We start from the raw sequence: 14,751 nt of genomic DNA, 5'->3' as shown, positions 1-14,751 counted from the left end.
GATTTGATACCCACGATACTCCCACCCACCCATATTTTCTAAATAGGGAACAAATGGGTTTCCCCCACCAAAACCAAAACCAAAATTTATATATGTGCAGTGTGCATAGGAATTTGTTCATAGTTTTTTTAAAAAACTACAGTCCGGCCCTCCAATAGGTCTGAGGGACAGTGAACTGGCCCCCTGTTTAAAAAGCTTGAGGACCCTTGGTCTAGAAACTGCTGAAACCTGTTCACATTGGTGACCCTGCTGGTCTACTCTCAAAGACATAGCTTTCAGCATCACAGCAATGCACACGCCACCACAGTATGACAAACTGGCAGACAAGTGGTGGATTTTTTAATACGGATTTTGAACAAAGGAAGACAATTTTTAAAAAGCCTATGAAAGAAATGAATCAGAATCCACATAGGAATAACTATAGACATTTCAAGTTGCAAAGTAAGTGGAAAATATATAAAGTTAGGACTTTGGCGAAGTCAGAAGCTAGCATGTATTGCTACTTTTTAACCACAGGTGACCTGGTAGCATCGTGGTTACACAGTGGGTTGGGATCCCAGTGTCATAAGCCACCTGCCTGCTCTGATGGAGAAAGACAAGGCCTTACACTTCTGTGAAGAGCTAGGGTCTCTGAAACTCGCAGGAGCATTTCTATCCTGCCCTATGGGTCACTATGTATGAGTTGGTATTAACTTATGAAAATGAGTTTGGTTTGGGTTAATTTTTACCATATTTTCTAATGTTTGCCAGAGCCTTGAACCAAAGCTAAACTCCCCAAAGAGGAAATGAGACATGGAAATAAAAACCTGCTGTCATTGTTATAGGTGGCAACTAAAAATGACCCGATATAGAATAGAACAAAATACTGCCAGGTCCTGTCCTATCTTCATCACTACTATGTGTGAGCATCAATCCATCTCATTGAGGCCCTTCCTCTTTTCTCTGCCCCTCTACTTGACCAATCATGATGGCCTTTTTGAAAGACTGATTCCTTCTGATAACATGTCCCAAGCACCCTGGCTCACTTCTGTCAAGGAACATTTGTTGTTTATTCTTCTCGAAGTCCCTAATATATTCAACAGCATAATTCAAATGCATCAATTCTTCAATGTAGGTTTTATTATACTGTTATTATTATTACTTGAAAGAAATATAATTATCTCACACTGTATAAATGGTATTGACAATGTCCCATGATCTCTCCCAAACCTACAATATTAAGAGTAGTGAGTGAAAAAATAGATAGGGTAGACTTATTTCTTCTTATAAATCTATGCTACTCCCTTGGAATGGGAGCTCCTTATATTCAGGTGGCAGAAATGAGAAGCACTCAAGCAGAATGCTGTCTCAACTTGATAGTCGCCTTCAATGATCAACCAAAACTATGTATTTATTGACATGAGGCAGGTGATTAGTTGTCTGGATGCCTTCTCTGGACTCTTCAAGCCCTTCCACCTTCTCCGTCAACTAGTTCTACAATCATTGAGAAATAGCCAATTACAGAGTTAAGATAGATAAATGGTCTGGCCCTGGGTCTCCTAGAGACAAAGGCATTAATTTCTTCTTCAGAACCCATTACAGCAGTTTATGTTATCCATCAGAAAAGTGTGTGGGTCTTTGGGTTGTATTCAGTTATGGTTGGAAATTCTTCATTCAGCTTCATTCAGTAAATATGCATTAATACCATGTCATCATTGATAGTATAGGAATCAAAATGATTAAGACATATCTATATAAATAAAATAGTTTTGCTACTAGGGTTCTGGTGCAGATATGCATAGGTTTGTTTCAGTCAAAATGTGTTTAGACAGATCCCTGAAATAACTGGATGACTAAAGATAAGTTCTCTCAGAAATACACTTATTTCACTCATTAGAGTGCTTTTGAAAAATAAAAATGTCCAAGCAAAACAGTGTCTTTCAAGGGGATCTTCTGGGGCAGTTCAATTCAAGGCAGCAGTCAGTTCTGATGTTATGGCAACTGATTTGGAAGAGTCTAATCTTTTTTTTTTTAATCATTTCATTGGGAGCTCTTACAGATATCCTAACATTCCATAGTTCAATCACATCAAGCAGTATTGTACAACTGCTACCACAGTCAGTTTCAAAACATTTTCTTTCTTCTTAAACTCCTTGATATCAGCTCTCCTTTATCCTCTTCCTCCCCCCAGGAACCCTTATTATTTATTGATGCATCTTACACTGTCCAATATAATCATTCGTATACAATTCTGTTGTTCACTCCTCTCAAGTGGGGTTATACGGTCATCAATGCTCTCAGCTTCCCCTCCTCCTCTTTCCCCCAACTTCACTTCCAGTTCCCTCAGAGGACTGTTACTCCTGTTACTGTTTCTGAAGGGTTATCTAACTTGACTTTCATGTATCAAATTATCTTAATAATACAAATGAGCATTTGCAAGTCTAACATGATTAATGAGGTAACGCAAATCAAAACCATAATAGTAAAGGAAATGTAAAGAACTAGAGGATAGTTATGTGGTTCATCAGTGTTATACTGCATCCTGGATTTAACATCCCTTCCATATGGTCCTTCTGAGAGGGACTGTCCAATTAACTTGCAGGTGGGTTTGTGTCTCCACTATATCCCAATCCCTTCACATTGATTTGGTTGCTTGGTTTTGAATGGTTTTTTTTCCCTTATTGGAAGGAAAAAAAAGTTACTTATAATAATATAAAAGACAAAACTAAACAATGTAAAGTACCAGAGTCATATGTAGCTGCATAAGACATCTTTGCTGCTTAGGAGACAGGAGTTATGTGGAACGTTCCCCACCACACCATCCTCCTTTATGCCCATGGTTGAAAGCAGATCATAACCTAGGGTCCAGCAACATCATCTGAACTGCAAAACCACTCATGCTAATTTTCTTGCCATGACAGAATAAAAAATGAAGTCTCAAATGGAAACCCCTCAAAGAACAATAAAGTCATTTCCAACGCAGCAGCGCACTTCCCAGAAAGGTAAAAGGGTTCCATCAATAGGCTAAGGGCAGTTCTGTTTCTTTTACCAGTCTCTCATTAAACACGTGTACATTCATGAGTTTAGCTTCCGAACATAAGTCCATCTGTCCTTAGCTGGATGGAAAAAGCATAGTTATCAACGTCCAAAGAATTCCGAAAAAAAAGTGAACACAATTTCCTTCCCTAGGAGACAAAAAAATCCCTTCTCTTACCTAAAATTGTAGTTTACATATGCAAAACCTCATAACACTACAGAGACTGTGATGGTTTGTTCACATATGATTAAACCCAAGATCTCTTGCTTTATGCTTCTTTATCACCTCAAAGGTTGAACTGCAAAATTGGACCTTGGTTTAATCAGGAAATATGTCATGAGATGAGGTTTGGATATATATGTCATGTTTTACCATCTCTTTTATACTTCAAATTCGACTGTATATTAGAACTTACTGCTGCTGGATGAACTGTGCTTTTCGTGATAATGGCAGAAACTGGAGGACATGGCAAAAAACAACAACAAACCAAACTTGAAGTCAGCCATGTTTGCTATTTCGTTGGTCTTCTTATAGGGAACAAAAAGTAAAGAGTTCACAAATACCACCATCAAAGCATGCGCTTCAAATTTATGTTGGACTTTGGCTTTCAAAGTAACTTCTTTACAATTAAGCCGCCAACAGCTGAAGTCCCAGGTCCGTTGCTTCTTTCTGGGGAGAAATCAGCATGACGCCTGCATCGGAAGGGCTGCTCTGGGTGAATTTCAGAGGTGAAACAGACTAAGGGAAAGCAGCCTTTTCCATTTCAGTCCTGGAGGTCAACTGTAGAGAGGAGATCCCATGCTTGATGAAGAGGGAAAGTGGCTGGATAAAAGAGGCAGGACTACCTGCTCCAGGGCATAGCATGGAAATGCTTGCCAAGTCTTGAGTTCAGAATTTTTGTTTTCTTTCTGAGATGAAGAAAATATAAAAGCACCTAAAGGTCAAGGGAAATGTTCTTCTTATAATGAGCAAGCCCCATACTCCATCAGACACAGAACTTGTTGGGCCTCGCAGGCCAGCACTGAGGTTGGCTCTGCGAGGCGCACGTCACTCCTCCATCTTCACTCCTTCTCCGGTTTTGAACTTCTGATACCTTTTCCCATTGACACCTCATGATCACACAGGCTGGTGTGCTTCTTCCATGTGTTGCTTCCCTACTAGATGGCCAGTTATTTGACTACAAACCTTTAAAACCCCATTCTATATCTTTTAATAGCCGAGCACCATCAGTTTTCTTCACCACATTTGCTTACACACCCACTTTGTGTTCAGTGATCAAGTCAGGAAGGTAAGGATCATACATCAGAACAAACCATTCTGGTACAGAGGTGTGTTAGTCTGGGTAGACTAGAGAAGCAAATCCACAAAACACGTATGTGTATAAGAGATTTATATACAAGAGCAATTGAACATTGAGAAAGCAACCCAACCCAGTGCAATTCAAGTCCATAAGTCTTATACTAGCCCATATGTCTGTGCCAGCCTGGCTGATAAACAATGTCCAATACCAATGTATAAAGACCTCCCTTCAGACTCACAATACACATGCAATGACATCAAATGTAGAAGATCACAGTCCAGTGGGTAGAAAGTCTTTGGATCCAGTGTCATCAGAAACATCTCAGCACTGGCAGGCATCTCTGCATCAGGGTGGACCCATATGTCTTGTCAACTGATCTGTCTTCCAGAGTGTGAGCAGAGAGTCTCTCACCTCCAGGGAAGAAAAATCCCAGAATTCTCAGGAGAAGGCCATGCCCACACAGAAGCCTCATTGGCTATGATCTGATTGATGGATTAGACTCCACCCCTTCACTCATAATCCTCTCACACTGACAATTATACAACTACCACATGAGGTAAGATTTGTGATCGGGGCAGCAAAACACAAGAAGCCCCTCTACAAAATGAACAGGCATAGTGGCAGGCTGCCATAATGGGCTCACATCCGGGCACAAGTGTGCGGATGCTGCAGGATCAGGCAGCGTTTGGTTCAGTTGGCATCTAGCAACAACAACAATCTTGCCCCAATGACACTGGATGGTCATGGGAGCTCATTATGAAGTTTTAAGAAAATGGAAAACTCTAATGGTGGGAAACACGCAAGGGAAGCTGTGCCAAGAGAATTGCTTTTTCCATCATGACAACACACCTGCTCATTTGTTGAGGGTAGCAGGCTGTCCCGGGATAAGTCCATTGAGAAACCTTATCTCATCCACCTTACAGCCATATTCTTGCCCGTTCCAATGTCTTTTTGTTCCTCAAACTCAGATCAAGGCAAAGGAAGACAGTTGGAGTCCTGCCTTGATGGTGTCAAAAGTGTCACTTTAATGTGGTGTAAATGGATGATCAGAGAACTCGCTAGTTGAGAGTTAGTGGAAACATTGCTTTCTGAAGTCTACAGACTTAGGTGAAGGATATGTTGAGGAAAAATCGCTTCACATTTTGATATTCTAACAAAGTTTTCTCTGATTGTGTAACAATACTTCTCAAATGACCCTTATTGATACAAACCAAAAGGCATTGCTCCTCAGGCTCCAGTTCCTACACGCATGTTTGTTCCAAACAAAATGTGTTTACACATGTCTCTGCTATGCCTGCAGATAAGTTCTCTCAGTCCTGTGGGTAAGGGTGGGAATAATTTCTTTTAGAATAATTAGTACCGGATTAGTCCCAAGAACTGGGAGATAAAAATGCCCAACTTTCTCAAGATGCTACTCCACTCCATTCCGTGCTGCGCCTGGCCTTGAGGATAGGAGGCCTGGTGGTATAATGGGGGTGAGTTAGGTTGTGATCCACAAGGTCAGCAGTTTAAGACCACCAACCTAGCTGCTCCTCCAGTGAAAGGCAGACCTTTCTGCTCCCATAAACAGTTACAGTCTCAGAAACCCACAGGAGGCAGTTCTGCCATGTCTTCTCTGGCCACTATGAGTCTGAATTGACTCAAGGGCAATGAGAAGAAAAAGCCTCCCCTGAGCGTATTCACTCACGTCCCTGGGTATTTCAAGTCTCTGCAAGGTCTCACAGAAACTCACAGAACCTCGACAAAATGCCTCACATGATGGTGGTGGGTGCCGTTCAGTTTCTTTGTTTTTTGTATTGTGCTTTATTTTTTTAATCATTTTACTGGAAGCTCGTACAACTCTTATCACAATCCATACATACATCCATTGGGTCAATCACATATGTACATTTGTTGCCATCATCATTCTCAAAACATTTGCCTTCTACTTGAGCCCTTAATATCAGCTCCTCATTCCCCCCCCCCCTCACTTCCCACTCCCCCTCCGTCATGAACCCTTCATAATTCATAAATTATTATTATTTTGTCATAAGTTACCAGTTTCAAATTTGAAGGTCTGGCAGAGGCAAGTCAAATTCAGCATCCAGAGCCAGAAGCCAAAAACTATAGAACATCTTCTTGCTTCTACCAAATTTCAGTCAAGAAATACAGGTATGATTTTCCAGGTGTGTTAAAACGGTATGGCGGAACCAGTATATACATCCATGCAAGGAAAACACAGGCGGGTGTCTTGAAATCTACTAAGACAGAGTTTTGAAGATGCCCCCAAGGAAACAAAAAGAGGGGCTTGATTCACACCCTCTACTAAAGTCAGGTCTCAATCCCACCCTAAGCCTGTCCATTGGTAGAGAATGCCCTCCAAAATGGGACGATAGCCACAGGTGGATAGAGTCTAGAATTACAGTCGATCACATAAGTAGTTATGGCTAGAAGGACCAAATTAATTGACTATACCTCTGTCTTTTCACACTCCCCACCTGCATACAGCTATGAATATAGCCTATCATTTTGTAGGCACTCAATATTATTAATTCCCTTCCTCTCCTCTTTTTCCATAGAATGCTAACTTCTAGCTCACTATCTTATAAACAAGTAAGCAAATAACTGTAATAATGCAACAAGTAAACAAATAACTGCACTAGTGCAACTAGTGATATGAGCTGATATGACAGGCTTAGCAGAAAGCAGAAGGCATTTTAGATGAACCTGGGACAGCAGCTGGCCAAGCAGGCACTGCACCATAAATTGCAAGGACTCACAGTGGAGTGGACTTGCATTATAAGAAACAGAATAAGGATTTTTTCCAGAATCTAAGCTAGTTCATAACAGAATGAGTAATGTTTATTTAAATGGAAACCGTCTATTACTCATTTTTCTTCTTAAAAGAGAGGGACAGCAACACAATTCTTAACAATGCAGAGAAATCAAATTTAGTCAGTATTAGATACAAAAGAAATTCTAAGTATCCATCAAGAAACAAGACTTGGTGAACTATTTTTGAAGCAAAGAACAGACTCTGGGCCAGAAATTTTATAGTTATCCTTGTCTAGGTCGGAACTCTCCTGAAAGGAGACAGGGAAACCCAGATCTGGAATAAGAGGAAGATATTAGGATTCCATCCACCACACCACCAGCTTTGTTTAACGAACACACGGAGGCCCAAAGGATTAGCTATCATAAGAACATGGAATGAACTGAGGGAAATTATATATATAGAATTAAAGGTGAACCTTTTTTTTCCAACACCCATTAAGTGAAGCTAGGTGAAGAGAAAATATAAGAATATGATAAAAGGAGGAATCATTTTTCATGACTCTATGAGAAAACATTCAGCATGCATTACAAAACAATAAATGCGGTGTTTTCATGTACCCAACCAGGCATGAAGTAAATTTGGGACTGAAAGGAATTTTTAAAAAACATCCTGAAGTCCATTCCATACAACAGAGAATCGAAGTGGGGCTAGAGAGGGGGGTAGAGGGTGAGTAGGGGGAAGACCTCATACGAATGCCGTATTTTGTTTTTCCTTTGTCAGGTGCATACAAGGGATGGTTTAGAGATATACAAAGAACCAGAAAGCCATGGTGGAGAAAAGGATCTTCGGAAGCATGCACATGCCACGACAAGATAATTGGACTTGCAGGAACAATGACTGAGCTGTGCTGTGAGGGGAGCTGTCGGCTCATCAGAGCCAAGCGCGCACAGGAGCTCATCCACCAGCTTCAGCAAGACCCACTTCCAGGCCAAAGCAGTCGTGTTGCAAGACCTCCGATTCCCTAATGCTGACAAGCTAAACAACTTGTTTTGTCTCTGGGAGCTCTTCTCTGGTGATTAACTGCTGATGGTGAATACTAATTACTTCTATGAAAGTACAGTACTGGAGAAGTGGTGTCCTAGTTCCTCGACCTGCGCCTTCACATGCCTCTGAAGCCAGAAGGTACTGGGTAAAGCCAGTGGAAACCCAAACCAGGAATGTCAATTCCTTTGTCAATAATAAATACAGCTCCTTCTGCTTTTTAGCATAACCCAGCTCACTGACAAAGAAGCGCTCTTTGCACCTCTGGGCTCCAAACCAAATATAATCACCAGAAAGGGGAAGTTTTAAATGCTGCTAATAATCATCCGGATAAACCTGCAGCAAGAGTTTGTGAATTAGTGAACTATCCTTGTCCTCAATTCCCCATGTCCCATGTTGAAAATTTACCCCAAATTGTCAGTTCTTAGGAACTGCACCTCAGATTAAAATCTTCTCACCAGGGAGTCTATGAGAATTTGTTCTTGTGTTTTAAATCCTAAGTGCTTGTTAAACCGCCAACACTGCAAAATTAGAGACCATTAAACAATATAAGGCAGCAAGTGATTAAATCTACCAAATACACATTCAAAGCAGCTTAAGCTACTTTTTAATTAAAAATAAAATATCACTGGCTAAATTCAGATGTCTTAGCTATCCAGAAAAAGTTAGAAGCCTGTTCAAAATGCAAAATGGTGCTGATAAGGCCGGAGAGAAAAAGGAGAGAGAGAGTATGGGGTGGGCCAGGAAGAGACTCCTCTGGGTCTCTGCGTCCAGGGCGGCAGGGCCTCACAGGGCTGACCCCGTTTAGCTGGTGGGCAGTAGGGGCAGAGCTGCGGCAGGCAGGCTCCGTGTGGCTGCTGATTAAATAAGCTTTATTAGTACAACCTCAAAGGAGCTGGGTGTTCCACCTTCTTGGCAGGGGAATGAGCTGAGCAGCAGCAGCAGCGGGGGAAGCAGAGGCATGCGAGTGTACAGCTGGCCGACCAAAGGAAACCGTGTTATTTTTAAGAATAGCTTACACTAATTGATAAACAGCTCTTGAAATAGTGATCAGCTTCAGGAGGATAAGGCACTGAGGCTCCGGAGTTAATAGATAGGATCGCTTGAAAATCGGAAGGGATTTGCACTGGACAGTTGGAAGTAAACAAACATTGCAGCTTTAAGTTGTCCCTACTTGTTTAAAGTGAAGGGAAGGGCCAGGGGGGTTTGCTCAACCTTGGGCAGGAGGCCAAGAATCTGGGATGATATCATTCACTCTGAAGTCTTGGTACTCACTCTTTCTGAAGCATGACAAAATTTACTGGTAAAACCTGACCTCACCCACGGTTTTCTTATTTTTAACTCTTTTCTCCCTCTCCAAGCCACCCCCACCAATGATTTCCCAAATATGGGTTCTGCCTTTTATGCAATGAATTGAGCTCTCCCATCAGATAGCATCTTACCTAAAAAGCTTGCCCTGAAGTACAGCACAGGCACTTGGTAGCTACAGGAATACAGGACATGATACTCATATTTAATCGTGTCCCATTCCGCTGTAGTCTCGGTCACTTCAGAATCATCAGGGGGTAGTTCTAAATCCTCCTGGAAAAAAAGCCAACAACAACAAAAAAACGAGTTTGTCAGTTGAAACAACAACAGCAGCAAAAGGGTACACTAACATGAAGAGGAAACGAAGATGCGATTCTCTTCCTGCAGAATAACAGTTAAATAAATATAGGCCAGTGAAGTAAGGGAAAGGGAGCCTCCCATATTAATGTTTAACATTTGAGTCCTGGGTAAATACTAAAACCAGAAAACATTAACATTAAGTAATTCCAGATTGTTTTTGAGAGACAAAGCCGCTCTGGAGAAAGTAATAGGCCGACAGAAAGCACACAATCCATTTCAACAGCAACTCTGCAAAAATTTTTACAGTACAATTTTAGCCACAAGCTGATGCCTGTACAAGCTACATTTTCCCCTACCTGTGAAAGCTAAAAACATCTGAACAATTGAACAAGAGACTGGGAAATGTCCCTAAAGATTCTCTTGTACTTGCAAACAATGACTCACTGTGTGCTGAACAATTCCCAGATCCATTTTGAATAAGAAAGTTATTTGCAAGAGGTTGAGTTTGTTAGGCATATTTCAAAAGCTAAGGTGAATCTTCACCATTGTGCTATTTGGGTCGATTTCTACAACAAATCCTGATTTATGACAGACTATGTAGCAAACATCAATAGCAGTAAAACAGGGTGCTGGAAGCCGCAATGGTGACAGGCATCTCTCTTCTACCGAATCACCCTGGGGTTGGTTTGTATTTCTTTATCACATGGGGGAGTGGGGGGAGAAGTCTTACTGTTTGAAGCGATTAAGGAATAGGATGAGTTAGAATCTCTATTCAAGTATTTATATGGGGTGAAGAATTTCCTTCAAAATGAAATCAGTAAAAGGAATGAAGAAGGGTGATTTGGCTCGTTTCGACTTCTCATTAAGACAATTACAAAAACAATAAACTGTTGGAAAGAGGCACAGGAAAGATGTCAAAACTTCCTCGATATGAAATAAGGTTTCCCTTGGAGTGAAGTACAAGCACTGCTGTCTCAGATCGCTGTTTCCTTCACCAATGCCCTGCTCCTAGTCAATTCACTAGGGGAGATGCGAATCAATAAATCACATACTGTTCTCCAAAGCCCAGGTACATGCTATCAATTAAGCACAATGGACTACAATAATCAGAAATAATATTGAAAGATACTGAAAATTAATGGATTGTGAGAAAGAGAATTTCTAAATCACCAAGCATATAGGTACTTGTGGCCTCTCTCAAAGCAGTTATTTTTTTCAGAGCAGTTTTTTTAACAAAATTCTTTCTTTTTGTGTCAGAGATTGAACTGTCTAGCTTTTGAAATTTCTCTTCTTTCTGAACATTGTGAACACACTGCATCTTTGTGATAGAGAATGGCAAACACTAACCAAGTACACCAAACGTGAAGTGTAATTCTCATCCCAGTTATCTCAGAGGTACAACCATTTCTAACAGATCAGTGTGGTTTTTCATTCCAGAAGCTTGTTATGTTTTGGTGTGTGTTAAAGTGTGTGTGTGTGTGTGTGTGTGCACACGCGCAAACACACACACACACAGTTGAATCATGCTGCATACACATATGTCCCTATGTTTGATTTTTCACTCAAGGATATCTTACACATCCATGTGCTACCATGTCACAGCTGTGCATTCAATTCTTATTCTACAGTTTCACAGTATTTCGTGGCATGTGTAAGCCATCATTGGTTCATAGTCCCTATTGCTGATTATAATTATCTGATACTACAAAATAATGGCACTGGGGATATCACTGCTGAGGTCATATGGCTCTTAGGCAAGCAGAAGTTACCAGAAAGATGTTGACTTGTGTTCCACTGATTACACAAAGGCATTCAACAGATCACATTAAAGAGAATGGGAATTTCAGAACATTCCACTGTGCTCATACACACATTCTGTACATGGACCAATAGGCAGTCCCTTAAACAGGACAGGGAAGACTGCCTGGTTTAAAGTCAGCAAAATCGTGATTTGTTTGTTCTTACTCCTGGTCCATCTTTCTAATTGTATTTTTGTTCTTGAATTATTTTATTTCTTATGCTTATGTACAAGAAAGAAACATTTATTATTGGAGCTAAATCTACAAATAGAAATATGTATATACACATACAGGAATATATTCAAAACCCAAACCCATTGCCATCAAGTTGATTGCAAGTGAATCCATAATTCTCTCAAATTTCTCAAGAAATGCTATGGAAAAAAATGGTGAAGCATTTTTTGAGTCCTGTTAAGAATTACATAATGTCTAAGACCTCAAGGTGCTAGAAGAGAGAACAGATCTCATGTGAACGGAGGGAGTTTACTATAACAGAGTGGAGGGCTGGCTAGCTGTTGCTGTCCATGGAGTAGGAGACCCTGTTGGATGGGGATGTGAGGAGCACATGGGATACCATCTGGGACTGAAGAACCACAACCCCTCAGAACCTGGGCACTTTCTGCCTGTTTCTGCCACACCTCATCAGGCCGTGGTTGCCAGCTAGATGTCTGTAAGATCTTCATGATGCCTCAAATTCCCTCTCGAATGGATATTTCCAAAGCCTATAAATAACCAACCCTGCAGTTTGATCCTACCTGGAATCCTGATGGTCCATGAGCACTGGAGAAATTCCAGGACCGAGGTGCTGCTTATGAGGTTCTATCAAATAGTGAAACCAGAAATAATCTGAAGCGTATGGTGAAGAGTTTCAAGATGATCATCAGTGTTCCAAGGGAGACATTATTGTTTGTTTGTTTGCTTTTCACACCTTCGGAGATTTTGGTTTCAGGGTTGGAAGAACCCTCCATCAGGAAGGCAGGAATCTTCCAAGAGGACGTCCAATCATTGCGGATCTAAGTGTCAGCAAGGACCCATGTGGACATCATGCCACAATCCTGTGGTGGAATAGCACCTGCCAAATGGAAACACCGCTGCAGACCAGACCTGTGGACCACCCAGCTAGGCGCAGGGTGCTTCCAAATGACCCAGGTGGTCTGCGGTGAGCACTGGGATGTGAGAGAAGAACAAGCGCAAATGGAACTTGGAATGAAAGATGGCAGGGAGGACCCCTTCATGGAGAAGGCAAACCTCACCGGGATTTATGGCTCTGAACCAGGCACCCAATATGTAAAAGGAGAGAAGCAATTCCAAAGGCCTTCTACATAAATGTGATAATCTCACTGGTTGAATCTCTGGTTGGCTTTGAGATGGAATTACCTACTTGGATGGTGATGAGGAACCTATTTCCTGGGATAAGACTAGCAGGCCAGGGGGCAAGTTAATAAAGAATGGAAAAGGGCCATCCAACTCAGAAGACAGCAACAGCATCAACCACCAACGGCTCTATGCCCGCTTCTGATGAGGACTTTTCAAATGAAAAGTCAGCCGAGGAAGCAAGAGAAAGTATTAAGGAGCTACTTAAGCAAGGATTAGTGCAGAAGGTAGACAATGAATTAAAAGGATATTAAGAACAAATACAATTTGACTGTTTAAAATAAATGAAACCGTGATACTCTTACAGGAGTGTGTATTGGTGTGTTTGCTTTAATTTCTAATATCCAAGTTAGACTTATTTTTTTTTCTTCCAACGAAGTGAGTAAGAGGTGAGGGAGCGGGGAGCAGGGAGGGAGGGGAGGGGAACAAATGAGGAGCTGATGCCAGGGGCTTAGTGGAGAACAAATGTTTTGAGAATGATGAGGGCAATGAATGTACAAATGTGCTTTACACAGTGATGTATGTATGGATTGTGATAAGAGTTGTAGGAGCCCCTAATAAAACTATTTTAAAAAATGAGTAAGAGGGGTTTAAGACTTTGCCCGTTTGTATTTAGAAGAGTGGCCAGCAGAAGGTTCAATGATTGGGGATAACGTCTGCTGCTGCTGCTGCCTGCGTTTCAAACACTAAAGCCACAGGAAGACCCCAGGAGCAAAAGAAGTATGATACAGACAGGGTGAACTTAACTGCTAGCTGTTTCCTCCAAACTGCCACTTGGAAAAGTCTGTTTTTAAAGACATTTTGTAACTTAAAAAAAAAAAAAGGAACGGGATTGGCATGTGCAGATGCAAAGTGGCAAGACTGGCCACAGATTGATTGATGGCTATTCTGTCTGCTAGATGGGTCCCAGGATGTTCATTATATTACCCTGTCCATTTTTTGAATATTTTAAATTCTCCAAAAATAAATTAGAATATAAAATGTGTACAAAGTCCACACACAAAACAGAAAAAGTTTCCAATACCACATTACAGTATACAGAATCATGCAACTCAAATGGTAAAATGAACTTGAAGCTTCCCATCTAACCTAACACTTTGGTGTGAATAGTAAGGCCTGTAAAGATTAGTGGCTCACCCAGTGCAGTTAGAGAGACAGGTAGATCTGGAACTCATTGAGATCCTTGTCAGCAGCTTGCAGTATGCTACTTCTCATTCCTATGTATGCACTTTAAACTGATGCCACAAATCACTTACATATGTAATTTGGATCCATGCCTCAGACAATGTAATATTAGTATTAACATTTTAAGAACATTTGTTAATATTTTACTGGGCTGGTTTTTGTTTGTTGTTTTGTTTTTTAATTCTGTGATGTGTGAGGGATCTGAGTATGTTTAATTTGATATTAACAGTTAATAGAAAAAATAAATCTTATATACTTTTATTTTTCTTAAAATGGGACTATTTCATTAAATGAGAAGATACCTGTGTTTAGAGAATTACATTCATTCAAGTAGCTAAAAGATTAAGTGGTTCACATTAATTATAGAAACCTTGAATTTATTGAATTCAATTAACAATAAGTTGACAGTGATCTCTCATTTAGAAAATCTGATATGAATTAAGCTTTATGACTAAATTCCATTAAATAGGGATCATGCTGAAGACACTTCATAGATATTTTATTGAAAGCAAACCCAAATAGTGTATTGAGCTTTGAAAATAAGATCCATATCTCTATTTAGCCTACAGAGAAAAGTAATTGAAGGGAGAAAAACTTTTCTCCCATCACTAATAATCTCTATTATTATTATTGAGCAACAACAGTAATCAGCTTTAGTCATAATATAGTTGAC

The 14,751-nt window shown here is 40.6% G+C and overlaps 1 protein-coding gene across 8 annotated transcripts in view; it reads right to left on the bottom strand.

The window, feature by feature from the left end:
• The window catches only part of ATG10 (autophagy related 10), a 350,444-nt gene that overhangs the window by 109,455 nt on the left and 226,238 nt on the right, over positions 1-14,751 (bottom strand). For all 8 annotated transcript variants that reach the window (XM_075541240.1, XM_075541243.1, XM_075541239.1 and 5 more), the window contains one exon: positions 9,555-9,693. In XM_075541240.1, the coding sequence (XP_075397355.1) occupies positions 9,555-9,693 (139 nt within the window). The remainder of the gene's footprint in view (positions 1-9,554; positions 9,694-14,751) is intronic.

Source organism: Tenrec ecaudatus, chromosome 2 (genome assembly GCF_050624435.1).
Source record: "Tenrec ecaudatus isolate mTenEca1 chromosome 2, mTenEca1.hap1, whole genome shotgun sequence".
NCBI classification, from domain to species: Eukaryota; Metazoa; Chordata; class Mammalia; order Afrosoricida; family Tenrecidae; genus Tenrec; species Tenrec ecaudatus.
This window is presented reverse-complemented; position numbering and strand designations above follow the sequence as displayed.